This window comes from Lipomyces arxii (genome assembly GCF_038497795.1).
Source record: "Lipomyces arxii strain Phaff 12-163 unplaced genomic scaffold V1512scaffold_2, whole genome shotgun sequence".
Lineage (NCBI taxonomy): Eukaryota > Fungi > Ascomycota > Lipomycetes > Lipomycetales > Lipomycetaceae > Lipomyces > Lipomyces arxii.
In genome coordinates, this window is record NW_027117701.1 from 22,513 (window position 1) to 48,828 (window position 26,316).

Genomic DNA, 26,316 nt, shown 5'->3' on the forward strand with positions numbered 1-26,316 from the left:
AAAATGCCGTGCGGCTTAAAGTGCTGAAGGGTTTGGTACCACCCCGCTATCCTATGAAAGATTTCGAGATTTACGCTAATTTGAATTAGCCATCGTCAAAAATACAATTACTTTGAGAAGTGTAGCCGATCAAGGTCAATATTGCATTAATTGACTTGGTGATGTCTGCTATGATTTATTTAAATTCTCTTCTTCTTATCAATTGGGAGACTTATGTGCCTTTAAGGCGTACATATCAGAATCTCATTGCTCAGACTCTGCACATTACTACATCAAATGGCCGTCTTGATATTTTGGTTATTCGACCACCGCAACTATTTTGCGATGCACATCACATTGTATCAGAGCTTTACGCTATTGCTGACGAGATGAAAGCAAAACAAGGGCGGGATGAGGCTGAAGTCAGAGTGTTGCTGGAAGGAGTAGGCGGATTTAGTATTGGCACTGCTCATGACCGAAGTTGGGAAGTGGTGGCGATTGGCAAGAACGGTAAGCTGACGGTGCATCATTTGCTGGCTTTTTCTGATTTGTGCAGATCGAAAGCTGCTTCCTGTGTTTGTTTCTGAGAATCAATCTTCGGTTTTTTCACCAGCTTTACCAATCGTTATTCTTCCAGGTGGATCTGATGCATCGGGTAGTTTAAGCTCTGCTGAAGAGTCTAACGATGAAGATTTAGAGACGGTTATCTCTGATCTTGGAGACACGGGCATACTTGCAGACAGTGATAGTGAGGATCATGGCCGGATAGAAGATGAAGGTTTGGAAGCCGAGTACGAGATAGTAGCATGTAAGACTGCTTTATTTACGCGACTGACTGTTTGTTGATAATTTGATAGTGGGTGGAACATTTGATCACTTACACACTGGCCATAAGATATTACTCACAATGGCAGGTTTTTTAGCTCATGGCTCTTTAGTCATTGGAGTAACTGGTGATACGTTACTACAAAACAAAAAATACAAAGAGTATCTACAGCCGTTAACTGATCGATGTGCAGCAGTTTTGGAGTTCGTTGGCTATATCTTTCCAGGTTTACATGCAACTACGCACGAGATCAATGACGTATACGGGCAAGCTGTCACGATTGAAGCTATTGAAGCTCTTGTTGTTTCTGGTGAGACTAAGGCCGGTGCCAAAATGGTCAATGATGAAAGGAAGCGACGTGGATTTGCAAAGCTAAAAGTATGGGTCATTGGCGTTGTTAATGGAGACGCTTCAAATGGATGGGCCGGCAAGCTTAGCAGTACCGACTTGAGGAAACGTGATTACGAACGAGCACAGGAAGCTAAGAAATCTCAAAGCGGAGATTCATAATAATAATCTGAGGTCAAACGGTACTTATTTAATTTGTTATATAGTAATGGCGTTCAGGTCATGGATAGTTGTACACATAATATTGGCTTAAGTAGTGTTGCATTATTGGTTTTTGAGCTCAAGAGACGTAGTGCGAACTCAGTGCACGTCCCATGTAAGGACGTAGTATTCAGGGGTTAACCTTAATTGAAACTTCCGTAAAAATGCCGAGCTTAAAATTCTGCTTATTCCAACAGATATTCTAATAAAAGACAGAAATTATGCTTTATTGTATTGGGTGACATTTAAAAACAATCAAAATGTTATTAAAGGTTGTTCTAAAAAGGTTTATGTTCAACTTACTCCTTCTGTTAGTGCGTAGGCTGAAGAAGTCATTCTTGTACTGATGTTCCTCACTGTGCAAAATGTGAAAGCCGCAGCCTCTCCGCTCTACTGGTTTAAACCATCACGTCAACTCTCGAACAGACAAGTTGTTACTGAATACTTGAACAATAAAAATAGAAGCGACAGTTGTGAATGCATTAAGATGACGTGATGTCTTCATTTGCTCCATTAGATCCACCTATTGTATCTTCCCAAAAGCAGAGTATGTGTGTTAAGCAAAAGACATTTCTCATGAACTGTAGCTAACTTTTCTTAGGAGTAGCTTATTATTATGATCTTAAGTCATTACCGTCACACTTAAAGTACTGGGGTCTAATATATCTATAGCTGACGTCGGTAATTACTCTTATGGTCATGGGCACTCGATGAAGCCACACAGAATACGAATGGCTCATAGCTTGGTTACGAACTATGGTTTGTATAAGAAGATGGAGGTTTATGTATGTTTCAATTTTGACTTTGGGCAATACAATCTAATTTGTGATAGCGAGCTCGGCCAGCAACAAAGCGTGAAATGACACGATTTCATACAGACGAATATGTCGACTTCTTGTCGCGAGTGTCACCAGAAAACATTGCAACCTTTGGCAGCGACCAACTCAAATTTAATGTCGGTGACGATTGTCCTGTATACGACGGTTTGTTCGAGTTTTGTGGAATAAGTGCGGGAGGCTCTGTTGGTACGTTTGCACATCTGTAGCAAGAATCAGAGAAATAGTAACCCTCTAGACGGTGCCTCGCGATTAAATCAACAGCAATGCGACATTGCCATTAACTGGGCCGGAGGATTACATCATGCAAAGAAAAGTGAAGCTAGTGGATTTTGCTATATAAATGGTTTGTTGATATTGATGCATAGCTCTTACTGTATTTACTCAGTTTAGATATTGTTCTGGGGATTTTGGAACTATTGCGATACCACGCACGAGTACTTTATATTGACATTGACTGCCATCATGGCGACGGAGTTGAAGAAGCCTTTTACACTACCGATCGAGTAATGACTTGCAGTTTTCACAAATACGGTCAATTCTTTCCAGGAACAGGTCAGCTGAGGGACATTGGTATCGGAAAAGGCAAAGATTACGCGGTCAATGTTCCTCTCAGAGATGGGATTGATGATGCCACTTATAAATCTGTGTTTGAGCCTATAATTTCAGGTATAATGGAATGGTATAGGCCAGCTGCTGTTGTGTTACAATGTGGTGCAGACTCACTGTCGGGAGATCGTCTTGGGGTGTTGAATTTAAGCATGAAAGGACATGCTAATTGTGTGAGTTTTGTCAAGAGCTTTGGCCTTCCGATGCTGGTGGTTGGCGGTGGTGGATATACCATACGAAATGTTGCTCGCACCTGGACGTACGAAACTGGATTGTTACTTGGTCAGATTTTAGGACCTGGTATGTTCGTGTTTTAAGCAAGACTTCTCTAATACACGCAGAACTGCCGTATAACGACTACTATGAGTATTATGGACCGGACTATCAGCTTGATGTGCGACCATCAAATATGCAGAATGCGAATAACAAAGAGTATCTTGACCACATTCGCAGTTCTGTTTTAGAGAACTTGTCGAGAACACAGTTTGTTCCTAGTATACAGATGGTTGATGTACCACGGGATGCTCCGGAGGAAGATTCGGTCGACGAGGATGGTGAGGTTAGCAAAGACACGCGAGGTGGCAGCCAGGAAGCTTGGGATAGTCACGTTCAAGCTGAAGGCGAGCTAAGCGATAGCGAAGATGAAGGCGAAGATGGTAGACGTGATATACATAATTACGGAGAGGAATAATTTTTGATTAACTTTGTTGACTAGTTAGCTTTCCCCCTAAACTCCGCTGAAAATTGTAGAATTTGGAGCAGTTAGATTGTAGAAGTACATTATACATGTTTTGTTCGCTGAAGTTCCTTGAGGGGTGTAAGTTCAACGAAATGCATGGTGCGGCGCGTTCACGAGAAGTTGGGAGGAGTTCAACGTCGCGTTCAGAATTGGATCTTTTATGAATTATGTACCGAAGTTTTGATGATCACATGAATTAGGAGCATGCACAAGTCAATTCAAGACGATGATAATATTGAGCAAGTATGCGATGAACGCGGCACAATTAATATTGAAAAAGAGCGACATCATTCGCTGTTAAAGCTCAAAAACAGATGGGAGGAAATTTTTGAACGGTTTAGTGATGAGAGTGCAGTCAGCGATGTAGTCGATTTGAATACATGGGAGATTGTAGAAGATAATGGACATCTTCGAAGTTTGGGCATGCATGATATCGATATTATTGACGACGAAGATGCAGACGATGTTAATAGTACAGATGATAATGAGGAAGATACAGGCACTGAGGAGGAAAATGAAGATAGTTATGGTACAGACAGATTGCGGAATTTGGACGAGTTAGTGTCGCTGTGGTCACGAGAAGACGACAATATAAGACAAAAACGCGCACTTGATGATCTTGTGAACGCATGGAAAGAAGGATACGACGAGCCAAGAGAGGATACTAAACATTCATTGGAAGATGGTCGGCCTAATTTTGCTGAAGTATCGAGGTCAATAGACTACGCTTTAGGTTTACAGCAGAGTCAACACGAGATGCGTCCGCGAAAACGAAAGCCTCAAAAACTTGTGCTATCAATCATTCGCGAAATTAGTGTGGACGATGAAGCCTTGGAAAGCGACAACGACATTTCGCACGCGCTGAGTGATTCGGAAGAAGAGGAAGCCGATCGGCAGCCTGATGCAGAACTTAGCGAGGATATTGCAGACAGGTGCGGTACTTATGGCTATCATTGTGGACGGAGTTTTTGCTTTTCGTGTATAGAAGAATAAAATGTACAGTAGCTTATATATTTAAAATTTCATCCAATGACAGTGGCGGTCCAGTTGGTACTGCTTTCCAAAACTTTGACAAATGACGAGTACCTGAATCGCAAAGAACAGTGACGATGGTATGCCCTGGACCGATTTTCTTAGCGTAAGCTGCCACCGCGACACAGTTGACGGCAGTGGATGACCCGATAAACAGTCCATCATTTTGAACGAGATAATTAGCCATCTGCAGAGCCTGATTATCGGTAACTCTGACTGCATCGTCAATTAATTGGCGACCGGCTTCAAAGTTTGCCGTCACGCGGTTGATCCCAATACCTTCAATGATAGTGTCAATTTGATGCCTCCTACGTGTTCCTTCACGCTCAGCAATATCGAACATAACGCCATTTTTTACTTTGTTGTATAGCCCGCTACCGGGAGGATCTGCAAGTACAACCTTGAGCGAGGGAATCAATGGCTTCAAATAGCGCGCTACACCCGAAATTGTACCGCCGGTGCCAGCACCAGTCAAAAACACGTCTAACCTTCCGTTTGTCTGGGTATAAATTTCTGGGCCCGTATGATTATAATGCGCAGTCCAGTTCGCTTCATTCTCAAACTGGTCTGCAAAAACAGCACTGCTTGACTCGGCACGTGATCTCGCAATGTTTACATATTGACGAGGATCAACTATACCAGCAGGAGGAACCTTTTCCACAACTGCACCTAAATGCTCCAGAAGATCTACTTTTTCTTGCGTAGTATCATCAGGTAGACAGATATGAGCAATATAGCCCTTCAATCTACAAATCATAGCTAATGAAATACCAGTCGATCCAGAGGTTCCTTCAAACACCATGTCACCTTTTTTTGTTAACAATCCCTGAGCTTCGGCAGCATTGATGATAGCAAGAGCCACGCGATCTTTTGCACTTCCACCTGGATTAGTCATTTCAGCTTTTGCTAATATATCACATCCTGTCGCATCTGATAAAGATTTGATTCTAACAAGTGGAGTATTACCAATCAATCCTTCTACTCCATCTATTATATTCCTACTGCTTTCTGTAGTATTAGACTCAAAATCTTTCGAACGCTTTCGTAAATATTTTAATGAATAGTCTGCAACAAAATACAAAACAATTAAACCAATTATCCCCTTTGAACTAAGCATCTCATTTGTAAAACAGTAAAATCTGATAAATTTACATATTTATGCCATAGTTATTCTATTTCCATGTTACCGTATCTGGTTTTCTAAATTTCTGACTTACATAATGAAGGGTATTGTACCTTTTTTGCAAAAGCTAAAGCGGGATGTTTCGTTCCAAATTGACAAACTCAAAATTTATTTCCAGAATTTGTTCATTAAAGTTAAAAGAGCTTAAAATTACTTTTGTTTGAGCATTGTTGTAAAATTTCCTAATTTAGAATTACGCGAAATGAGCTTCAGCGGCTGATTCGGATTCGTATTCGCCGTTGTTTTCCTCCCGGTTTAGGAAATCACTCAGAGTTCTATTTAACACATATGTCTGACCCGTACTATAATTTCAGGTCATAGACCCCTTGCTTCCCCAGTTTTCATATTTGTACTTTCTTGGGTCCTTCCAACCTGTTTCACTTTACTTCATGTTAAGTCCGTATTTGTATAAAAATAAATAATCCAATTTCCTCTTTTAACAGATATATAGATAGTGTATATAGATTACTATCATATATAGTCAACTGCATATTATTAATTTATAAACTGAATGTTTGAAGAAGAAAATACAAAGCCAAATCCAATACAAAAATAATAATAAATTAAAAAAAAAATCTGATATAAATCCCAAATACACCGACGACAATTCACAGCAGTCTCAATAATGCACAGTTTTAAACAAAAAAACAAAAAATATCACAAAAAATTACATCTCATGCGACTATACCACGGACCCATTCCCATACTCGAAACGCAACTCCTCTTTTCAACCTATGCTCATCAAGTTTCACTGGTAGTAATGACCTTTTTGTGATTCTTTTGCTTCCAGCGACCTTTGAATTTTTGTCCGTAGTAGACATATCTGTCAAGATTGGAAGTTGGGCTTCACTCTTCCATCCATTTGCTTGCTGTCCAAACTTCTCGTCTTCTAGCTTCTTTGATCTTGTATCTGGCAAATTGCTCACTGAAGCACTCTTGAGCATTGCGTTTTTGAGACTTAAAACAAGACTTCTTTGTCTTCCATGCTTCTTATCCTTAGACTGTTGTCGCGGTTTAGTTTGTGGACTATCAGCAGTGTTTGTCGAAGGATTTAAAGATTTCAAGTTTAAATCTTCGATTGTAGAAGCACTCGTAACGACTTCCGGCACGCCATGTCTGATTTCAGGTCCCGGTTCTCCAAAAATTTCTTCTGTCTCATCGTCCGTTTTCTGTATCTCCGCCATGACTTGAGATGAGCTCTCAAACGATTTCACAAATTCTTCCCATATACTCCTCCGTTTGTTTTCTTCCACCTCAGGTACGGAGGTTACTGGGCTGAAAACATCATCCGTGTGAGTCTCTTCTGTTGAAACTTCGGCAACTGCTTCTTCCACTTCCACAACTGCAGACATCTTGCGTTTCATGCCTCGAGCTCCGTATCCTGAAGAGCTAGATGCAGAACTGGCGATAAATGTTTCAAAATCCACAGTCTTTGTACCAGTCCAAAGAACTTCAGGCGCAGACTCTGAGCGACGATGAACAGCAGGACTACTCCATGACCCAGAGAGCAAAGGAGGAGTACCAGCAGGACCAAGGGCAGCATCAAGGTCAATCATAGGCTCAGGTGTACCTGACCTTGTAAAATAATGTGTAGATCGAGCCTGGATTTCTTGTGATGCAGGAGAGGGCTTCGGTGGAGTTGCTGGCCTTGGAAGAGGAAGCTGGCTATCGTCTTCGTCGTCTTCATCGTAATCTGAATCACTCGCAGATCTTCGACGAAATCTGATGAAAGACCACGACTTTGTATTTTTTTGCGATCGTCTTGAAGAGTGTGATAATGTCTCATTGGGAGTTATGGTTGTAACTGTGGAGGTCGAAGTCATAGTCGAAGTCGATGTAGTAGTAGAATGTGAAGGGATGAACTCAACCGCAGACGAAAACATGACTTTAGCTTTCGAAGGAGGCGAAGTAGAAACTGAAGAGACTGAGACCAGAGATGCTGCCGATGATGAAGTCAATGACACTGAGCATGACCTTCCGTCAGTTAAATCTGGTGTGGGTGGACTGGTAGAGGCAGTAGGAGTAGAAGATTCCCGCGGCACAACCGGCAATGCCATAGATTTGGCTGCTTGCAAATCCGCAAGAAGATCGTGAGAAATTGCTGCCGACCGTCTATGAGCATGAGTCCTTGACGGACTTCTTTGTTTTGGTGGCTCAATTGGCTGGGTGAGCTTAACTGCTGTCGATACAGGATCGTGACGAGAGTGCATAATTGCTCGGGATGAGGAGGACCTTGGAAAAACAAAAGATGATGCTGTATCCGCAGAACCTACTGACGCGGGCGCCATAGAAAGGGCTGCTGCCGACATGGCTTATTAACGCAAGAATAACATGGACTTTATAAGACCACCTTTATCTAGCAAGAAAGGAAAAGGAAGGAGGAGAGTCGGAAAGCTGACGTGGATCGTGCTAAGCGGTGAAGTTGAGTAAAGTGAGTTGTCACAGCATGAGTAAAATACGATTAAGGTTTATGTCAAAACTCTAATTCAATATATAGCAAGGGGCAGATACTTTCGGACCCAACACAGATACCACCTTGACGTCACTTTATTTTGTGCCATACGGGTTTACATCATTACACAATACCCTTGTACTTTTGATACAATACCCTTTGGTACAATACCCATACTTCTCGATGCTGTTCAACACAAACTTCAGCTCGATGTGTTCACCGTCAGATTTAAATCAGATCTATAGCACAAGCTCATGCAAGTCTACCGTGACTTGACTCCGCCTACTGCGGTTTCTCATGCAATATCAGCAGCCTTTACGTCAGCGTCATCTCAGAATCTAATAGTAGTGCGATCAAACAAATTGTTACAAATTTTTACGTATGTAGCACACGAGTCGGCAGACGCGTCAAATAGTGATCATGATATACCGGATGCTTCAGATAATTTTACATCAGATATAGCAATCGAACAGACATTTACTCGGATACAGGATAAACTGGTTTTGGTTGCAGAATATAATTTGAATGGCAGACTGTCAGGTATAGCTCGTGTTCGTCCTGTTGGCTCTAAAGTAGATTACATTTTGATTTCATTTGAGTACGCAAAGTTATCGTTGATTGCTTGGGATCCAGTTGAAAACATAGTTACTACTGTATCTCTGCATTACTACGAAAAAGATCCAGCGCTCATTACAGATGCAAAGTCGTTTTTAAGAACAGATCCAGCGGCTGGTTGCGCATGTCTTAGTTTCGCGAATGATGTGTTTGCATTTCTACCATTTAAGCAGGATGACTATGACGGTATTCTTTCATCGAACACACCACGAGAAAACGCAGACGCTCCCTTTTATCCGTCATTTGTGGTTTCAGCTGTTCGGCTGCATAGCGAAATTCTGAACGTAATTGATGCGGCGTTTTTGTACGAATACCGGGACTCAACTTTGGCCATACTATATCAGCCAAACCGAACTTCAACAGGGTTTATTCCACTGTTCAAAGACACCGTGTCTCTTATTGTTGTCACTCTTGATCTCCAGCAACGAACTTCAACATCGATTTTAGACATTAAAGGGCTTCCTTACGACACAGTATCAATAGTACCGCTTCCTTCACCAATTGGTGGAGCGCTACTTTTAGGAGACAACGGATTGGTGCATGTTGATTCAGGCGGGCGAACGATTGGTGTTGCCGTGAATCCGGCAGCTTTTGAAACGTCTTCGTTTGAATTTTCTGACAGATCATTTCTAGAGCTTAAATTAGAAGGCGCCAAAGCTATTTACTTTCATGATAATTATGTATATCTTGTACTCTCGTCTGGCGAGCTTTACTTGATTGATTTCATTCTTGAAGGGCGGTCGGTACTGTCAATTGAGATTCATGAGATTGAATCAGAAAATAAGTTTTTGTTTGGTTCGGCATCGTGTATCGAAATTTTTCAAAAACGCATTTTTGTTGGGAGCTTAGATTCTGACAGTGTTTTACTTGCTTGGCGTAAAGAAGGCGCTTCCACCGATACGGGCACCAGACAGATTTTATCAAAAGATTATAACGACGAGGACGAAGATCTTTATGCGACCGCCGAGACTGATAATTTATATAACTCAGAGCACTCAGATGATGCTTACAAAAATTATCATTTTATTCCTCAAGATACTCTAGTCAATTACGGTCCATTTGCAAACATTACCATTGGCTCTGTTCTTCAACCCCATGAGCATTCTGACCCAACTTCTCGTCTCGAAATTGTTGCTGCCCGATCAGGTAGCGCTTCTGGGTTGAGCGTTTTTCGCCGGAGTATCACGCCTTCCGTTTTGGCACGATTTTCGTTTCCTGAATGTGTTGCACTGTGGACAGTCAGAGCTAAAAATCGCATTACACAGACCACAGATGCTGCTGAAGTTGACAAGTTTTTGTTTGTCTCAAAAGCAGATGAGACAACTGTGTATGATATCAGTGACCAGTTTGAAGAGATTCGTGGCTCGGAGTTTGACAATCGGATTGCTTCGCTGGCGGTTGAGTCAATTCTTGATGGAACACGGATCGTTCAGATTTGTTCGAGTGAAATTCGGGTGTATGATTACGATATGCAAGTGGCTCAAATGATACCTATTGAAGATGAAGACGCTGAGAGTGACGACGAGGCAGATGAGCTGACGGTTTCATATGCTTCCTTCTCCAACGAGGCGGTTTTGATTGTTTTGCAGGATGGTCGATCAAAGCTGTATGTTGGGGATAAAGATAGTTTGGAGCTTGGTGAAGTTTCATTATTTTCTTCAACAACTTTCTCAGCTGCTTGCATTGCCACGGTAACAAAATTCTTTTTTTCAAATGAACACAGGAAGAGAAAACGAAACGATACTGTACCGGATATCTCTTTGATTGAAGTTGCAGTTATGGTCACTAGCCTTGGTGAACTACAAATATACGACTTGTCTTTGCAGAAGTTAGTGTACTCAGTAAGTCATGCTGATTTATTACCGCCGGTGATTCAGCTATCGCCGTCACGTCCAGTACTGAACAGGCGGAAGTCCAGTGCCGGTATAATACCGCGTGAGCCGCCTCCAGAAAAACCGAATCGCATTGTCGAAGTGCTGTATACATCCTTGGGAGACTCTGTTACTAAGCAAGATTATTTAATTTTTCGAACTGAGAATAATGATATCGCGATATATCAGCCTTATGTTCATGCATCTGTTTTGCGGTTTAGAAAAGTTGTCCAGAATGTTGTTACTCATGTCAAGTCTACGTCAGAAACTAAAAACTCAAAGTGCATGATCTCTCTAGCTAATGTCAACGAGCATGCAGCAGTTTTCTTGAATCTTCCGACCAAATCTTACTGGATCATGAAGACTGCACAGTCAATGCCGCATCTTGTCCCTTTTGGCGGTCAGCCAATTAGAAGTCTTGCCCGGTTTGATTCGATGACTATTGGTCGCGGATTTATATACGTTTCAAATGTGGTACGCTCGATTTTGCGACGTATTAAAGCAACGACTAATAAACATTACAGGGGATTGTACGAATATGTCAACTATCTGATGTATTTTCAAATGGCGGCCCTTGGCCGGCTTGCAAAATTGACCTAGAGGATGATGTGCACTCAGTAGCATTTCATCAAGCGCGAGGAATGTATGTTGCGTCTACGTCAAAGACAATAACATTTCATGGACGACAAGAAAAACTTGACCCAGGAGAGAAGGAGGAAGACGAAGAGGAAGAAGAAGAGGAAGAAGAAAAAGATATTCTGTTTCCTGCACTGGTAGAGCAGGGCAGTCTAGTTCTTTTATCGCCAAAATCATGGATCCCAGTAGACAGTTATGAATTTGGTTTCAATGAAGTCGCCTGTGTGGTTAAGAGTGTTCGCTTACAGCTTTCTGAGCACTCAAGCGCTCGGCGAGAGTATATGGCAGTTGGAACTGGTGTTTACAATGGTGAGGATCTTCCCGCTAAAGGATTTGTCTACATTTTCGAGATTATATCCGTTGTTCCGGAGCCTGGTAAACCCGAACACAACCATAAGCTCAAGCTGATTGTCAAAGAAGATGTGAGGGGTGTAGTGAGCAGTTTGTGCGATGTTAATGGATATTTGCTTGCAGCGCAAGGTCCGAAGGTTATGGTCCGGGCTTTGCGAGAGGACAATTCGTTTTTGCCTGTAGCTTTCATGGATATGAATTTGCTAGTTTCCGAGGCTAAAAGTGTTAAGAATATGATACTGATGGGAGATGTGGCAAAGAGTGTCTGGTTTGTTGGATTTTCGGTACAAATTTCAGTATTGTTGTTGGTCAAAATCTAACAATCAATAGGAAGAGCCGTATAAAATGCAACTTTTTGGCAAGGACTTGCAGAAAGTTGAAGTCATGGCGGCCGACTTTGTTGTTGACGGAGAGACTATGCATTTTGTGGTTGCGGATGCACAACATAAGTTGCGCATTTTGCAATATGATCCTGAGAGTATGCTCTTTGCAATGTGCTTTGCTTTCTGAGGCTAACAGTTAGATCCCCGTTCATCATCAGGTCAACGTTTAATCCTCAAGTCAGAGTTCTACACTGGTCTAGATATCGAATCAATTGTAATGGTACCAAAAGCCGAAGCAGGTGAGGGCAGTACAGATAGGTATATGTGCATTGGCGGTACCCGGTCAGGTAACCTAGTTTCGATAATTCCTGTGTCAGAATTAGAGTATCGCCGTTTGGTAGTAGTACAGCAACAGATGGCCGATAAGCTCGAGCATGTTGCAGGTCTTAATCCCAGAATGTACCGTTCACTTTATACTTCTACAGATATGAGTGGTGCAGCCTCGCGAGCGGTTTTGGACGGTAATCTTATTCTACAGTTTGCATCATTTGGTCTAGAGAGGCAGTTAGATGTGGTGGAGCATGTTGGAAAGGGAACCGAATCAGAGATTTGGGAGTACCTGCTGGAACTGGATAGTTCTTTGGACTATATGTGACATAGACATGGCAAAAAGCAAGAGTTCTGTTAGACTGTTCAAATAGCCCATTAGTATGAAGATCATAAACCTATTCAACTAATTTATAAAACAAACTTTTTGAACGAAATTGTAAATAAACGCCTTATGCATGAGTAAGTAATGTACATCTAATTTTTCTGTTTCCGTCTCTTGACTGGAACCTTAACAAGGACTTCCTCGCGCTGTTCAACTTCTTCGATATCCATAGCATCCTCATCGACTGGTTCCACCACTTCCTTTCTTTCACGGGGAACAAGACCGCCCTGTTTAAGTAGTTCTTGGTTCTCTGCAACCAGTTTACGATCTTCCTCGCGTTGCTTGGCCTTGTTACCGCGCATCCGGTTCTTATAAAAAGCAAGTTCTCTCTTTGCACGGATCTCAGACACGCGCTGCATCGCGTTCAAAGTAACTGCAACCAATTCTCTGTTATATCGAACTGGAACGTTTCGGCGAGCAGCAAACGCCAAAGTAGAATCGACAATCATTTCCTTGCCAGCCGCTTTACGGAACGCCTTTGTCCAGCGCACTTTGCGAGGATTGCGCTTCATTTTAAAATTTTTATGGCATTTTGACCTGCAAAATCGGAATTCTTTGGCATCGTTACGGACAAACATTATTCCATGACCCGGCTGCTTTGTTAGTCCACAAACAGCAGAAGTACTGAACCAGCACATACATAAACCGGAGAGGAGCAGAAACTACAGCTGTGAATCCTCATTTCGATTTGCTCTCAAAAATTTAGCGATTCGAAAATTTCTCTGGAGATTTTGATTTGGGAGAAAAAGTTTCTTCATGATTGCTCCCAACGGCCAAAACAATGTTGCATTTAACACACATTGATTAATTCTAGGGTAAGGGTGCTTAGCAAACGTTCTCGACTTTGGGCAAAACGTCATAAAGCAATCAAAACATCGTGACACTCCTTTTCAGCTTCTTGAACCGTAAAGAAATCGTACTGAAATGTCGGCTGTTCGGACAGCATTTGTATGGATTGCGTTCGGCGTGGTGTGTGGATTTCTAGCACTTATATCTATACTCTTTGTATGTTGGATTTTATCGTGGTGATATCGCTAAGTTCTAACTTGGATTAGACCAGATTATACACAAAGAAGTATGAAAGAGATGCATTTGTGACGATCGTCTCAATATTCTCAATTTCAGTTGTACTGGCTACAGCATGTATTCTACCAGTTGACATTGCCATCGTCAGTCAGACCACAGGCGTGGCTACGGACGTATGATCAGTGTATCTACACTTTGTGTCTGTATAATAACGGCATGTTTAGGAGCTTACACAGTCTGAATTGGCAGTCAAAATTGGTATGTTGAGTAAAAGCAGTACTAGTTCACAGTGTTAACGAATTCAGTTTATTATTGTACGCGGACTCGCATATTGTATCAAGTCAAGATTTTAACATCCGCAGTGCTCTATTCTATGGACGCATTTTTGATCATGGTTTTGATTCCATTCACGTATTTCTGGTGCGTTGTTGTTTAGTAGCTGATAAATATGGGGCTAACTGGTCCGAGGTTTGAGGAATGGGATGATGAGTCGACCACAGGCGGTCGTATTCGAGGAGCGCTGAAGTATTCTATAATATTTATTGCGATTGCTGTTATTCTTCTTATTGTGGGATTTTTCATTCCTTATGGTCAGGGAGTCAGCAATGGTGATTATGATTTTGGTTACTTCCGCCAGCTACTTCAAGAAAACCGTGAGTTAGCTTGTAATTCTGGACTTCTATTGCTAATTTGACTTTAGGCGGTGAACGCGGCTTTACTTTCTTGATTGGTGTTTTACTATGCTTGGGTATCATCGTGTACGTTATTTACACCGCGATTGGATTTGCTGTCATGCCAATTTTGTGCATGAAATACCGACCAGGCATGACTGATGTTGAGCTGGACGACGCTCGTGTCGCTTTAGAGCTTAATCGTGAAAAGCAGCGTATGATTGAAGCTCGATACGAAGGTTCTACTATTCAGTGGAGCATACGTGACAAGCGCTCGTATGAAATTTTGCAGCGAGAAGAGCGAACCTTGATTCGTCGAGTTCGAATCAATGGTGGTGTCTCACACTGGTATAGACCGAGATGGTTGCTCAAGACATTCAGAATTATTTCTCGTCCTGTCGTGATTCTCATTGGCATTTTACTTGGTCTGATGGCGTTGTTAATTGTAGCATCTGTTATCATTTCCATGATTGATCACATCACAAACACTCCATGTGGCCGAGGTTGTGGATTTTTGCTACCCAAGACCCAAATTTTGAACCCAATCAACACGATCTTAAGTGCAGCTGCTCGAGCGTTCCCAGCCGATTACGTTTTGACACTTTTTATCATCGTTTGGCTATTTGTGTCGACAGTGGTCGGACTGTCATACTTTAGCATTCGCTTGGTTTGGTTTGTTTTATTTCGTATCCAGCGCGGAAAGACAGATCCTCAGGGTCTGCTTCTTGGTACTGCGATGCTGATGGTGTCTGTCATTGCCGTCAATTATTCGTTCACGATGATCATTGCGCCTGACTATGCTCGGTATGGCAGTCAACAATTTTGTGATTACAGCATTGCTGGTGTATATGGTTTAATTGGTCAGTGTGAGAATCATGCTGAGCAACTTATTTCGTGTGCAGAAGCGAGCCTTCGAATTTTCCGACCGTATGACAACATGGAGCCGTCAGTGGCTATTTTGGATCCACCAGAAGTGTTTTACAATGCGACCACATATTTCAATCAAGTCTGTAGACAGACAATTGTGTCGACCTTTATTGACCGCGTCATTGTGAATTTTCCGTGGTTTGGACTGTTTTCATTCTGGGCACAGTGGGGTTTTGTTGGTGTTTTCTTTATCGCAGTAATCGTCGCGATTATTCGAAGGCCCTCATGGGATAGTTACGATGCCGACTACGATGAGGACGATGGAACTCCAGAAGAAAATCAGGGTTTGATTAGTCGTACGGCTGCAAAATGGAGTAACCGGCTCAACACTACGTGGGACGATCTAGCGACAAGGGCGCGGATTGCTGACCAAGCAGTTCGGTTAGTCAGTTAAAATGTAGTTCGGGAATTTGTTTATGGTGGGCGTACACAATATTTTAAGATAAGGGAAACATTGGTGATGTTGGACGCAGAGGGGAAGAGGATGTATAGACAAGTTTGCGAAATTTATGTTCTTCTGACTTGATTTTTGTTTCGCTTACTTATGTCTGTAACTTGGTATTAAAGATTTCAACGTTGACAATAAAATCTGCCAGAATTTTTATAATAGATTATATCCGTGATGCGGGCGTAATACGTGATTTATAAAAATTTTGTTTGCACAAGAATTATTCTGTATTTTAACTGTCTGCAATAACGACCATTTGAAGAAACCGTCTGGTTGTTGTTATGCTACCAATTTGGGAAATGTAAACTTAAGTTCATATTGTGTGGTAGTACTGTGTCTTAGCAGGATTCATTCAACCAAATTGGAGGACCAACGATATGGAAATATAATGTCACAGAAACTCATGATTTATTTACGCGTTATTGCAATTCAACAATATCCAAATGACAACCGAATTGCCCACAACAGTGGGATTTATTGGCCTGGGTGCAATGAGTTCTCCCATGGCAGAGAACTTGTCACAGAAATTGCATTCTACTTCTGTTTTATATGATTTTGACGCGCTGTCGTGCCTGTTCTTGATATGTTTGTCAAATCTTCTAATGGACATGTTGTAGCATTTGGAGGTGCGAAAGAGGTGGCTTCAAACTTTGTGAGTAGTGTAAATCATTAAGTCCTTTGGTACCAACCATGACATTAGGAGTCAATACTGTATAGTGTACCAGAAGGGTCTCATGTTTGCAAGGTGCATTTGAACGCAGAATCGGGTGTTCTTACTGCAGACGTAGCAAACAATAAATTGATTCATTGCCCTACAATTAATATACTGACTAATTCGATCGTAGCAGAAGATGTTACCAAATCACCATATGCTTCTGGAGCCAAATTCTGTGTGGCGCCTATAACAGGAGGAACGCCGAGTTCCAATAATGCAACGCTTACTTTCATGTTGGGATGCAGCGATGAAGATACTTTCATTGACTACTTACAATCAATAGTTTCGCTGTTGGGTTCAAGCATGTTTTCATGCGGGAGGTCCAAGTATAGGATTAACTACCAAATTCATCAACAGTTACCATTCCGGTCTTATTGTAATTGCTGCTGGTGAGGCAACGAATTTTGATAATAGATCAGAGCTGGACGCTAAAACGTTGGCTGACATTTTCTCAGTCAGCACGGCCCAGGATTACGTTTGCCCAATCAGTTAAATCCTGTTTCTCCAGTGGTGAATACGGCTTCAAGTACCAAGGGCTACCAAGGAGGATTCAAAGTTGAGCTAATAAAGAAAATTTCAAACCCGCCATGGAAGCTGCTGCGCGGATTGGTTGACACGAAAACACTTCTCAGAGTGCCAGAAGTTGAGATCTATAAGATTGCTACTGCCGACAGCAGGTATAGAGAACTGGATTCTTTGGCCATGTACAAATTCTCGAGCGAACTAAACCGTTTAGGTCAAACGCATTTACTTCTATCATGTAGATTACTACCAATATTAATTTTCATACAAAGATTTATTACCTAATATACACTATATCTTAAGCAGTAAGAAATTAAGCTTCTTGCCGTTTTGGCCGTTTCCGTCGACGGTCGTTATCGTCTTGCCCGTCGTCGCCATCTGTCGCTGCATCGTTTCTCTGTCGCTGCAGATACGATTGCCAAGTGGCAGAATCTGGCTGAACAACGACATATTCACCATTTTCATTAACGCGAACATTTGCACCAGAAGCTTCGTTAACATCAACTTCCTCCTTGTTGACTGTTTTAAGGAAAGATTTCGGAATACCGGTCGTTCGCTTGATGCGCCGATGTTCCCAATTGGGATCGTTATTTGTAGGACAGTTCTGAATCCAGTGACCTTTCAATAAGAAACATGATCGTATAATATGTATATATGTAACTTACCTTTCAGTCCACATCGGTAACACACGTATGTTGGAGGAGGTGGATAATCTGGAGCAGGAGCTCTTTGTCGCTGACCGCTTCCTCTGTAAACTGGAGTTGCCCTGATCAATTAGCAAACAGTTCTTCACATAACCTCGACATTCTTACCCTGCCATGTGTTCTTGTGTATGCCTCCAATTTTCGTTTTGTGCTTGAAACATGGCATTGATCATGTCATCTTCAGAGTTTCCATTCTTGTGTGGAATACCAGTGCCACTACCAACAGTATCCATCAAATTTTGCTCGTGACCAGGTGCTCTTCGCGCAGCTCCAGACGGAATTGCAGCAATTGGTTGGCTTTTGCCACTAGCGTATCTTGCACCAGTACCTCGTCCTGGTTTCGATGGAGCTCGCCTTCGGATCACGACTGATGTTGACCGTGGCAGCACCTCAGAGTCATCCTCATATTCTGTAGATTATTAATTTAGCCGTATTGAAAGAAATACCACACGTACCTTCGTTTGTATCGACGTTATAAGCACACAAATCAAAATCTGTTCCTTCTCCTAGCTTATTTACCAGAATGACTTCTCTCTTGAGATCAAATACGGTCAAACCAGTGCCATCAAAAGCTATTCTCAAAGGATCGCGCTGAGACCGAAACTTGTAGTATATGAATGACGACATTTATATTAGATCAAAAAACAATGCACAATACACAGTGTTTTCAATGCTCGCTGCAAACAAAGCACAATGAACTGAACTGGCGTTGTAGCCAATAACAACACGCGTATTTCTCGCGTTATTTTCTTAAACAAGAGTAAACATTTGTTAAATTTTCGTGATGAAGTTTGATTTGGATTGACACAGTGAAGGGGTGCGTGGTTAGGGAGCATAACTGTCGAATGACGTGAACATTCAGCATTTTCAAATACTCAATGGGGTTCGTACCGCATTTCCTGTTTAGGAAGTGTGATTAGCCCGGGTAGCTGCTTATTTTGTCTAAAGCGCGTAAGACAGAGAATGGACGCGTAAACAGCAGAATATTAAGTACAAAAGCTTTCCTGTTCCTTAAATATTCTTTCTCAATTGAGTGTTTGATTATCCTTTTATTCGCTTTTTGTTCTTCTTTTTGTTTTATTTCTCACATTCTTTTACTGCGATCACTCTTTAACTCATCTCACTCTCGTTAACACACTTGGTGTAAGCTGTTTTCTGCTTATATAGTGCTCGTGCTAACATGTTTTAGTATTTGTATACGCTCGCTTAGTTTTAAAGACACATTGAAATGTATACTATCAGTATTATTTTTACAATCTTTACCTTATTTGCGGCGGTTTCCGCGCAGCAGTTAACCACCACCATGATTGTCACTCGGGTTGATTATGTAACCGTGAAAGCTACTGTTACTGTGTCTGCAATTGTGACGACAGATAAGCCGGAGTCTGTGTCAAGTTTTACGACAGACGGCGATTTTTCTAGCGCTTTAAGTCTATTTGAAACAAATTCATCAACCAGCTTTATTTCCCCCCAGGCTAGTGCTTCGGACTTTTACTTATTTGAAGAAACATTGTTTACCTCGTCTGCAACGACATTGCCATTGTCGACTACTTCGCCTTCTTTGCTGTCGTCGCTACTCTCATTTACCTCATCTATTTCGTCTTTGTCTACTTCGACTTCATCAACGTCTACTTCTAGTTCGCCTTTGTCTCTGTCTACTTCCACTTCATCTACCTCAACTACTTCATCTACGTCGTCAGGTACTTCATCTACTTTACGACCTTCTTCATCTTTGTTGTCCTTTTTGCGGCCGATTCCTTCAAATTTTTCAACTTCAGTCCTCTTGTCTTCTCCTCCTGTGTCCTCGTCGACCTCATTTTCTTCATCCCGGCCAACAAGTTATACATCAGCTGTTGAGCTTCTCAAAACAAATCTTGTGACTATCTCGGACACGCCAATGGGTACGCCTACTGTCTCTACCTCCTTTTTATCTGCTCCGACAGTTACTACTTCGCCTCTTTCTCGTTCACCCTCATCATTCTCCACCGGTAACCCGCGCATTTTTTCGTCATCCACCAGTGCTCTTGCTGTTGCCTCAACCGCTGCCGCCGCTCAAAGCACCATTGGTTCCATTTACGCAATGTGCATTGCCATACTTGGGCTATTGATTACATTTGTGTAATCTACCCTATTTTAGCAATTTTATGTTAACAGCTTTATGACTAGTCTTCACAAGACTATCTGGAAATGAATTATGATCTTTGTTTCGAATTTTGGTATATACGGGATATTTACAAATGGAAAAAAAATTGAATAAAGCGTCGTCATATTATCGTTAAATAAAAGTACAATTTGAATTAAGTACATACCAAATTACGGCAAATTAACCCCCGCCAGTTTCCAAGATGTCCTTGCCATTCTGTGCATGCAACACGTTACTAGAACATAGGTCTTCCATTAACATCTCGCTCCAATCCGCCGCGAGCCCATGCAGTCCGTTCGGCATTGGCACTCTTTGCGCCCTCGTTCGCTAGCGGGACTCTCTCGTCACTAGCGATTGACTGGACATCCCATGGCGTTGTTCGGCGCGCTACTAGCAACTTAGACGGCGAGCTGCGGGGCTCATTTTCTAGAGGCTCGTATTGAGTGACAGCGACTCCAATGTCAGGATTGAATGTTCGACTTTCTTTAGTTCCCAGATGAAGCGTAGACATGGAATAATCTTTGTTCTCAAACATGTTCTTTGACTCGCCTAAAGGCTGTAGCTCGGTTTCATCAACATCGATTTGTTTGCGTCGCGGGTTCTTTTTGAACAACTGGATAATGGCTTGGATTAAAATCAACAGCGCCAACAACACAGTCAACACTGCCTGTACAATAATGAGTACCATGCCAACAATTGTTGTAGTTTCGGCTTGAATTCCGAGCTGTTCAACAAATACCAGAATGCAACATAGAGAAGCAATGCGAACGGCAGAGATGACGGCGTTGATGACGTTCCCAAACCGCGTGTTAAAAGGTCTCACAAACATCAAACTCAGAATAAATATAATTTCTAACGCAAGCTGGCCAACGACTTGAACCATGCCTGATCCATCGGCGAGAGCAATAAACGCGCTTCGGCCAAAAGATAAAACTAAAATCGGAACGAAAAACCACCAATATTTGGTTTTAAATTGGCCGTAAAATAGTCCATATCGTCTAATCCAAGGCTTGTGGTCATATAATTCTTCAATACCCCCTTCTCTTGAAGCTCTGTGAGCCAGAATAAAAATCCGAATGGTGAAGACAAGCAAAATTAGAGTAAACAAACCTAATGTGATGCCAGCTAGCATTAGCGCAACCCACGAATCACCAATCTTAAATTGATATAAACAATATAGGACCCATGTTCCGTAAAGAACCATAATGACTCTCAATACGGTGGACCCCAAAAAAGTCCAATATCGCTGACGGAACTTCTCCAACTTAAACGGTAGCTTTCCAACAGCGTTCCAAACCTCAAGAAAAGCTCTAAAAAGAAAAATTCCACCAATTACAACTCCCAAAATGAGTGCAAAGAAAAGAAGAATTGTCATGAATGTGTTTGCGTTTGGAACCAAAAGGTGCTCAACGTACCGAGCAATTCCTTCCACTCTTTCAAGAACACGAACGGTACCCGAAGTTTGAGAAATTGTGTCGTTGGCTGAGAAATTAACACCGTCAAGAGACATTCGCTTCACTAAACGCAAATTCTGGTCCGAAGAGGTCCCGTTGTACAAAATGTAAGCCCCCGGGCCGTAATCAAGAATCGTAGTCTCTTGCATGGTTTTCCAAGAGCTAAGAGTAAGATTTCCACCGGTATGCGAACGAAGTCTATCAATCGTGGCTTGCATGTTGGGCCATGAAATGATGCAAGATGCCCAACCGAAATTGCGCGTAAACGAAGAGTATACAGTAGGATAATTTACAGACATCAGTCCGTTCATTGCCATACTTTGAGTCCAACTCATGATTTCAGCGAATCCTACTGATGAGCTGGCAGCAGCAGTAGTGCCTGCTAGAGCATGAGTGGCCATTGAGAAAGTGGACAGACCCAGAGCGACCGCGGCAACTGTGGCTGAAGCATAGGTGACCGAAGACAATCTAGCAGTTTTTCCATTTGAAATGGTTGATTGGAAACATCCAATTTCGTCCTGTGACTCTGTGTTGTTGAGTATTAACTTGGCTGCGCCGTCCAAATCAGGTACGCTGAATGCAATTGAAGGAATTTTGGACGCGTATTCTGCAGGAATTTCAACACTTCCAGACGCACTAAATGAACCTTTTGGTACAGGGCATAAAAATGTAAGGTCATACTGGCAAGGATCAAACGTATAAGAAAACAGATCCATGTTATAAGCATTGACTAGAATAGTAGCTACAAACGAGTCAGGCTGGTCTTTAAACACGCATATTAAGGCATACCTGTAACATTTTGACTTGCGGTTGACTGACCAGCTAAATCAAAGGTTAAGTTTCGACTTTGCTTTGAATAAGAAATAGAAAACTGAGAAACGTCGATTGTGGCATTTATGCCATCGCAAGTGTAAAATGTGTCTGTTCCAATAGTGTCGTCTGCTGATACTAATTGAACCAGTCCTATTAGAAGTGAGAAAGAGCTTAGTTGATTAAACCACCGCATTTTTGAGATTATTCCCTACACAGGGGCACGGGCACAAAAGGACTGTAACTGATGTGATTTACTTTCACACCTTAATGAATCTGTGTAGTATAAATTCAAGCACAGCAAGGAAAGACACGAATAACAATCAAAAATAAAAGACTGAGTAAAAACAGGCTCTAAAGAAAGTGAGAATGACACGAGAAGGAGCACAAGTTCAGTTTGAGAAAGGGAGGATCTAATATTTCCAACGCGCTTTGAACTTTTGGAAACTACTGCGCCTTCTGCCCCTGAACTAAGCCACAGAGGTTTTCTATAAAAAGATACCAGTTGAGGCGCTGATCAACTGCCACATTTTCTAGGGTATAGCCCTGTTATTTAAACCTAAAAAGTTTACTAAACAGATTTAAGTAATTAGCAGTCACGCTCTATAATGTTAAGCAATGTCCAAAGCATCACCAAAAACTCGAAAGGGTTGTTCATTCTTCACCAAATAACTAAATTTAAGCATATTATTCCAGACCGGAGTGCTTTTACTAAATACTACTAGAAAAGTGCAGAGATGGTCAGTACTACCCTATTTTTGTGTTATATTCTGTTCTAGTTACTGACATCAATATGGAAAGGCCCCTAAGTCTAAGAAAGCTCAAGAATCGATTAACTCCAGACTTGCTCTTGGTATGTTTACTGATTGATTGATACGAATGGGTTGATATTGACAATGATATAGTCGTCAAGTCTGGAAAGTACACCCTTGGTTACAAGTCTACCTTGAAGGCCATCCGTAACGGAAAGGCTAAGCTTGTTATCCTTGCTGGCAACACTCCTCCTCTCAGAACCTCTGAGCTTGAGTACTACGCTATGCTTGCCAAGATCAACGTTCACCACTTTCAGGGTGGGAACAACGAACTTGGTACTGCTGTCGGAAGACTTTTCCGAGTTGGTGTCCTTGCAGTCATTGATGGTGGTGACTCTGATATCCTTACCACTCTGGGTTAAGTTTTCTTATAGCAATCTGCCTGGTGGTTTCAAAAGCCGTGTATATATTTATCATTTAATTTTCTCTGTATTTAAATTAGGTTGAAGATTTATATAATGGAATGATATCGTATATCTGGCAAATTAGTTTGTAAAGTAAGACCGATATCGGTGAGAAGCATACCAAATCCCAATTAGTTTAAGCTATTGTAGAAGTTGAATCTGATATACATTAGCATGACATTCAAATGAACTTCGTTCTTCCTTGTTAAGAGTCAGTTCACTTGAAATAATATAGAAGAAAATACATATTGTGTTTGGTATGGTTTTGTAGTCATGTCGGATTCTCATAGTGCTCCACGGGAAATCCCCCTACCTCCTCCACTTCAACCAGCTACCCCGGATAATAAGTATATAGGTTTCGTTGCCGGTATATTTTCCGGAGTTACAAAACTGTTTGTGGGACACCCGTATGTTAGTACTTTCATATTTACGCCTGCTCTAATAGTCAAAGATTTGATACTATAAAAACACGTCTGCAAACGGCACCTTCCAATCAGTTCAGGGGGCCTATAGACTGTTTTCTGCAAACAACACGAAAGGAAGGGTTCAGAGCGTTATACAAAGGAGCAACTCCACCATTACTAGGATGGATGGTCATGGATTCGGTGTGCGTATGCAATACTACTAATAATGGTACCGGCATTAATCAACGCATAGCCAACTGGGCTCGTTACACAACTACAGATTGCTCATGAAGAAGCATGTCTATACTGAATGGGAGAGACTGCCACCTATTGGACATGCTGTATCAGGAGTATTTGCAGGATGGACGGTTAGTTTTGTAGCTGCTCCAATCGAACACGTTAAGGTTAGAATTTGATTTATTGTGATAAATTCGTTGCTCATCCTTTAGGCTCGACTTCAAGTTCAATACGATGCGTCAACGAAGGTTTATACTGGTCCAGTAAATTGCGCTCTTTCACTGGTAAAACAAGCTGGTATCAGAGGCTTATACAGAGGACTGTTTAGTACTATGGTCTTCCGATCGTACTTTTTCTTTTTGTGGGGTTCGTACGATATCATGACAAGCTGGGCTAAGGACAACACCAATCTCGGTTCGGCGGCGATAAATTTTTGGGTAGGTGGTTTGAGTGCACAGCTGTTCTGGTTGTTGGCTTATCCATCTGATGTTGTGAAGCAAACAATCATGACAGACAGCGTCCTCAACCCAAAGCATAAGAGATGGATAGACGCGGTTAGATATATTTACAATGAAAGGGGCACAAAAGGATTTTTTAGAGGTTTCGTTCCTAGTTCTATAAGGTAAAGTCTGGCCAATCCGTGTAGTATCATGCACTAACCATCTTTAATAGAGCATTTCCTGCTAACGCAGCTGCGCTTGCCATGTTTGAAGCGGTCATGCGAACGCTTAGCTGAAAGTATCTTTCTGTACATAATATGAATTTTGGGCTATAGATTAGCATTTTGTAAAAAAATTGAGATAATAGTGTACGCAATCGTTGAAAATACTTGAAGCCGCACTAAACAGAGTTCAGGGGTAATTTTTTGGTTTTCGCATTTCATTTTTGCTGAAATGAGCTTCAACCGCTTATACAAAATAGCTGTTTGGATCGAGCGAGATGTTGATTTATAAATCTATGAAAATAGGTGGTTTAAGCCAGGTTGGGCGTATGCTACAAAAAAATGCTTGTAGAAGAACTTGCAGCGTTAACTGCATATCACTTCATACAGAGGTCTTGCGACATCAGTATAGATTCGCATCCACAGATAGAAATGCAACTCTACCACCACCAAAGAAGAAACCGGGTTCTTCAGAAAGTGCAAAGCAAGTTAGTATGAGGAAAATTACAGTTTATTCAGAGGAGGAGATGAGAAAAATTCTTGATAGTCTTCCTGATAATGTCAAACTTGCAGATCCCAATACAATGAAAGACTACTTTGGAAAGTCTGGTAAGGAAAGGATTAAAAATGAAGAAGTTAAACCACCAAGTGATGGAATGATTGCTGGCCTTGGGTTTGTTTTCGTTATGGCGTTGTGTCAAGGGTTCCACGTCTTTGAGCCAGAAACATGGGCAGACTCATTCACTGTGCAAATACCAGAGACTCCAATTACCGACAAGATGATATTTAACCCATATCCACTAGCTATGAGTTTTATGGCGCCTTCAAATACAATTGAATGGCTTGCGAATTCATATGTGGGGTTCTTTACAATTCGCACGCTTATTATGGTTTTTGGAGGTACAATTACTACTTTATTGGCAACTTTAGCGGCTCTTTGGGCCTCACGAGTTACTGTAGCTCAAGGAGAAAGGCGCTTCGTGAAACAGATTGAGACAGAAGATAATGATGGTACTAAAAGCACGAGATTTGTTGAATACAGAACTGGAGTAGAGAAAGCTACTACAAATACTCCGTTTGTCTTCTCACTGGGTAACTATTTCAAGCCACCCGTTCGCAGTGATTCTGCTCTAACTCACATAGCCGCATTTGCCGCTTGCGTTGCTCCGAATACCTTGCTGCCTTTTGCTGGTCCTGCACCGCTAATGTCTCTACCTTTACTTGGTGTCCTGTAACGTCTCTTGCCAAATCACATAGAAGCTGCTAATTGTGAAATAGGTGTGATGCCGTCTACTTATTCCAGTTACGATCGAGTGCTGATCCATCCGAAGCACGGAGCGTACAGGACGTACTTTCACGCGCAGATCCGACGTATTTACTTCATATATATGGAGTGCTTGGTGGTGCAGTGTCATGGTTCGGACTTGCACGATGGACAACGACAGGCAAACAAGTTAGAATGAACTCTAGAGCCATTCGACGCCTGTTAACCAGTCGATTTATGCCAGATAAGAACACAAGTTGGGCGCGTATTCTCACTGGAAGAAGTTCGAAGTCATGAACTTGAAAATTGACAAATATAAATAAATGTACATAAATGTTTAAATACGATTAAGTTTCGGTAGAAAAGTATAAATCTAGATAAAAGTTAAAATCTGTTCGGGG

At 41.7% G+C, this 26,316-nt stretch overlaps 15 protein-coding genes across 15 annotated transcripts; 10 read left to right on the plus strand and 5 right to left on the minus strand.

Moving 5' to 3' along the window:
• The first annotated feature begins 88 nt into the window (after positions 1-88).
• Positions 89-1,424, plus strand: V1512DRAFT_257431 (uncharacterized protein). Its single transcript, XM_066915220.1, has 3 exons — positions 89-489; positions 536-787; positions 837-1,424. Exons 1-3 carry the CDS (start codon positions 162-164, stop codon positions 1,313-1,315), a joined length of 1,059 nt encoding a protein of 352 aa, XP_066773304.1. The 5' UTR covers positions 89-161; the 3' UTR covers positions 1,316-1,424.
• A 131-nt stretch (positions 1,425-1,555) lies between these two features.
• On the plus strand, positions 1,556-3,689 carry V1512DRAFT_219742 (uncharacterized protein). The gene is made up of 7 exons (XM_066913670.1): positions 1,556-1,901; positions 1,956-1,976; positions 2,027-2,139; positions 2,187-2,379; positions 2,429-2,536; positions 2,584-3,099; positions 3,141-3,689. Exons 1-7 carry the CDS (start codon positions 1,850-1,852, stop codon positions 3,488-3,490), a joined length of 1,353 nt encoding a protein of 450 aa, XP_066773305.1. The 5' UTR covers positions 1,556-1,849; the 3' UTR covers positions 3,491-3,689.
• Positions 3,690-4,569, plus strand: V1512DRAFT_257437 (centromere protein Scm3-domain-containing protein). Its single transcript, XM_066915221.1, has one exon. The coding sequence runs from the start codon at positions 3,743-3,745 to the stop codon at positions 4,529-4,531; it is 789 nt and encodes a 262-aa protein (XP_066773306.1). The 5' UTR covers positions 3,690-3,742; the 3' UTR covers positions 4,532-4,569.
• On the minus strand, positions 4,251-5,732 carry V1512DRAFT_257438 (CS 2). The gene has a single exon (XM_066915222.1). The coding sequence runs from the start codon at positions 5,685-5,687 to the stop codon at positions 4,545-4,547; it is 1,143 nt and encodes a 380-aa protein (XP_066773307.1). The 5' UTR covers positions 5,688-5,732; the 3' UTR covers positions 4,251-4,544.
• A 451-nt stretch (positions 5,733-6,183) lies between these two features.
• V1512DRAFT_257439 (uncharacterized protein) lies at positions 6,184-8,163 on the minus strand. Its single transcript, XM_066915223.1, has one exon. The coding sequence runs from the start codon at positions 8,060-8,062 to the stop codon at positions 6,428-6,430; it is 1,635 nt and encodes a 544-aa protein (XP_066773308.1). The 5' UTR covers positions 8,063-8,163; the 3' UTR covers positions 6,184-6,427.
• A 186-nt stretch (positions 8,164-8,349) lies between these two features.
• V1512DRAFT_257441 (CPSF A subunit region-domain-containing protein) lies at positions 8,350-12,758 on the plus strand. Its single transcript, XM_066915224.1, has 4 exons — positions 8,350-11,165; positions 11,216-11,962; positions 12,009-12,156; positions 12,202-12,758. Exons 1-4 carry the CDS (start codon positions 8,460-8,462, stop codon positions 12,654-12,656), a joined length of 4,056 nt encoding a protein of 1,351 aa, XP_066773309.1. The 5' UTR covers positions 8,350-8,459; the 3' UTR covers positions 12,657-12,758.
• On the minus strand, positions 12,555-13,436 carry V1512DRAFT_219753 (ribosomal protein L24e-domain-containing protein). Its single transcript, XM_066913671.1, has 2 exons — positions 13,354-13,436; positions 12,555-13,306 (listed from the first exon to the last, which is right to left on the minus strand). The coding sequence occupies exons 1-2, from the start codon at positions 13,393-13,395 to the stop codon at positions 12,806-12,808; spliced, it is 543 nt and encodes a 180-aa protein (XP_066773310.1). The 5' UTR covers positions 13,396-13,436; the 3' UTR covers positions 12,555-12,805.
• A 51-nt stretch (positions 13,437-13,487) lies between these two features.
• V1512DRAFT_257444 (uncharacterized protein) lies at positions 13,488-15,946 on the plus strand. Its single transcript, XM_066915225.1, has 7 exons — positions 13,488-13,718; positions 13,769-13,912; positions 13,964-13,997; positions 14,045-14,053; positions 14,102-14,159; positions 14,208-14,392; positions 14,440-15,946. The coding sequence occupies exons 1-7, from the start codon at positions 13,638-13,640 to the stop codon at positions 15,729-15,731; spliced, it is 1,803 nt and encodes a 600-aa protein (XP_066773311.1). The 5' UTR covers positions 13,488-13,637; the 3' UTR covers positions 15,732-15,946.
• A 5-nt stretch (positions 15,947-15,951) lies between these two features.
• On the plus strand, positions 15,952-17,315 carry V1512DRAFT_257449 (uncharacterized protein). The gene is made up of 2 exons (XM_066915226.1): positions 15,952-16,437; positions 16,486-17,315. Exons 1-2 carry the CDS (start codon positions 16,369-16,371, stop codon positions 16,891-16,893), a joined length of 477 nt encoding a protein of 158 aa, XP_066773312.1. The 5' UTR covers positions 15,952-16,368; the 3' UTR covers positions 16,894-17,315.
• A 20-nt stretch (positions 17,316-17,335) lies between these two features.
• On the minus strand, positions 17,336-18,353 carry V1512DRAFT_203375 (DWNN domain-containing protein; the record flags this gene model as incomplete). The annotated part of the gene is made up of 4 exons (XM_066913291.1): positions 17,336-17,640; positions 17,688-17,788; positions 17,835-18,135; positions 18,182-18,353. 4 exons carry the CDS (start codon positions 18,351-18,353, stop codon positions 17,336-17,338), a joined length of 879 nt encoding a protein of 292 aa, XP_066773313.1.
• A 349-nt stretch (positions 18,354-18,702) lies between these two features.
• On the plus strand, positions 18,703-20,005 carry V1512DRAFT_289117 (uncharacterized protein). Its single transcript, XM_066918164.1, has 2 exons — positions 18,703-18,869; positions 18,916-20,005. Exon 2 carries the CDS (start codon positions 18,955-18,957, stop codon positions 19,846-19,848), a length of 894 nt encoding a protein of 297 aa, XP_066773314.1. The 5' UTR covers positions 18,703-18,869; positions 18,916-18,954; the 3' UTR covers positions 19,849-20,005.
• Positions 19,977-22,408, minus strand: V1512DRAFT_58479 (uncharacterized protein). Its single transcript, XM_066918440.1, has 2 exons — positions 22,113-22,408; positions 19,977-22,065 (listed from the first exon to the last, which is right to left on the minus strand). Exons 1-2 carry the CDS (start codon positions 22,327-22,329, stop codon positions 20,105-20,107), a joined length of 2,178 nt encoding a protein of 725 aa, XP_066773315.1. The 5' UTR covers positions 22,330-22,408; the 3' UTR covers positions 19,977-20,104.
• A 301-nt stretch (positions 22,409-22,709) lies between these two features.
• On the plus strand, positions 22,710-23,430 carry V1512DRAFT_257455 (60S ribosomal protein eL30). Its single transcript, XM_066915227.1, has 3 exons — positions 22,710-22,873; positions 22,935-22,986; positions 23,039-23,430. Exons 1-3 carry the CDS (start codon positions 22,871-22,873, stop codon positions 23,305-23,307), a joined length of 324 nt encoding a protein of 107 aa, XP_066773316.1. The 5' UTR covers positions 22,710-22,870; the 3' UTR covers positions 23,308-23,430.
• A 53-nt stretch (positions 23,431-23,483) lies between these two features.
• V1512DRAFT_273809 (mitochondrial carrier domain-containing protein) lies at positions 23,484-24,802 on the plus strand. The gene is made up of 5 exons (XM_066917746.1): positions 23,484-23,756; positions 23,801-23,956; positions 24,007-24,157; positions 24,203-24,612; positions 24,663-24,802. Exons 1-5 carry the CDS (start codon positions 23,623-23,625, stop codon positions 24,724-24,726), a joined length of 915 nt encoding a protein of 304 aa, XP_066773317.1. The 5' UTR covers positions 23,484-23,622; the 3' UTR covers positions 24,727-24,802.
• Positions 24,803-24,893: 91 nt separating this feature from the next.
• Positions 24,894-26,292, plus strand: V1512DRAFT_257460 (uncharacterized protein). Its single transcript, XM_066915228.1, has 2 exons — positions 24,894-25,882; positions 25,930-26,292. Exons 1-2 carry the CDS (start codon positions 24,930-24,932, stop codon positions 26,210-26,212), a joined length of 1,236 nt encoding a protein of 411 aa, XP_066773318.1. The 5' UTR covers positions 24,894-24,929; the 3' UTR covers positions 26,213-26,292.
• The last annotated feature ends 24 nt before the right edge of the window (positions 26,293-26,316 follow it).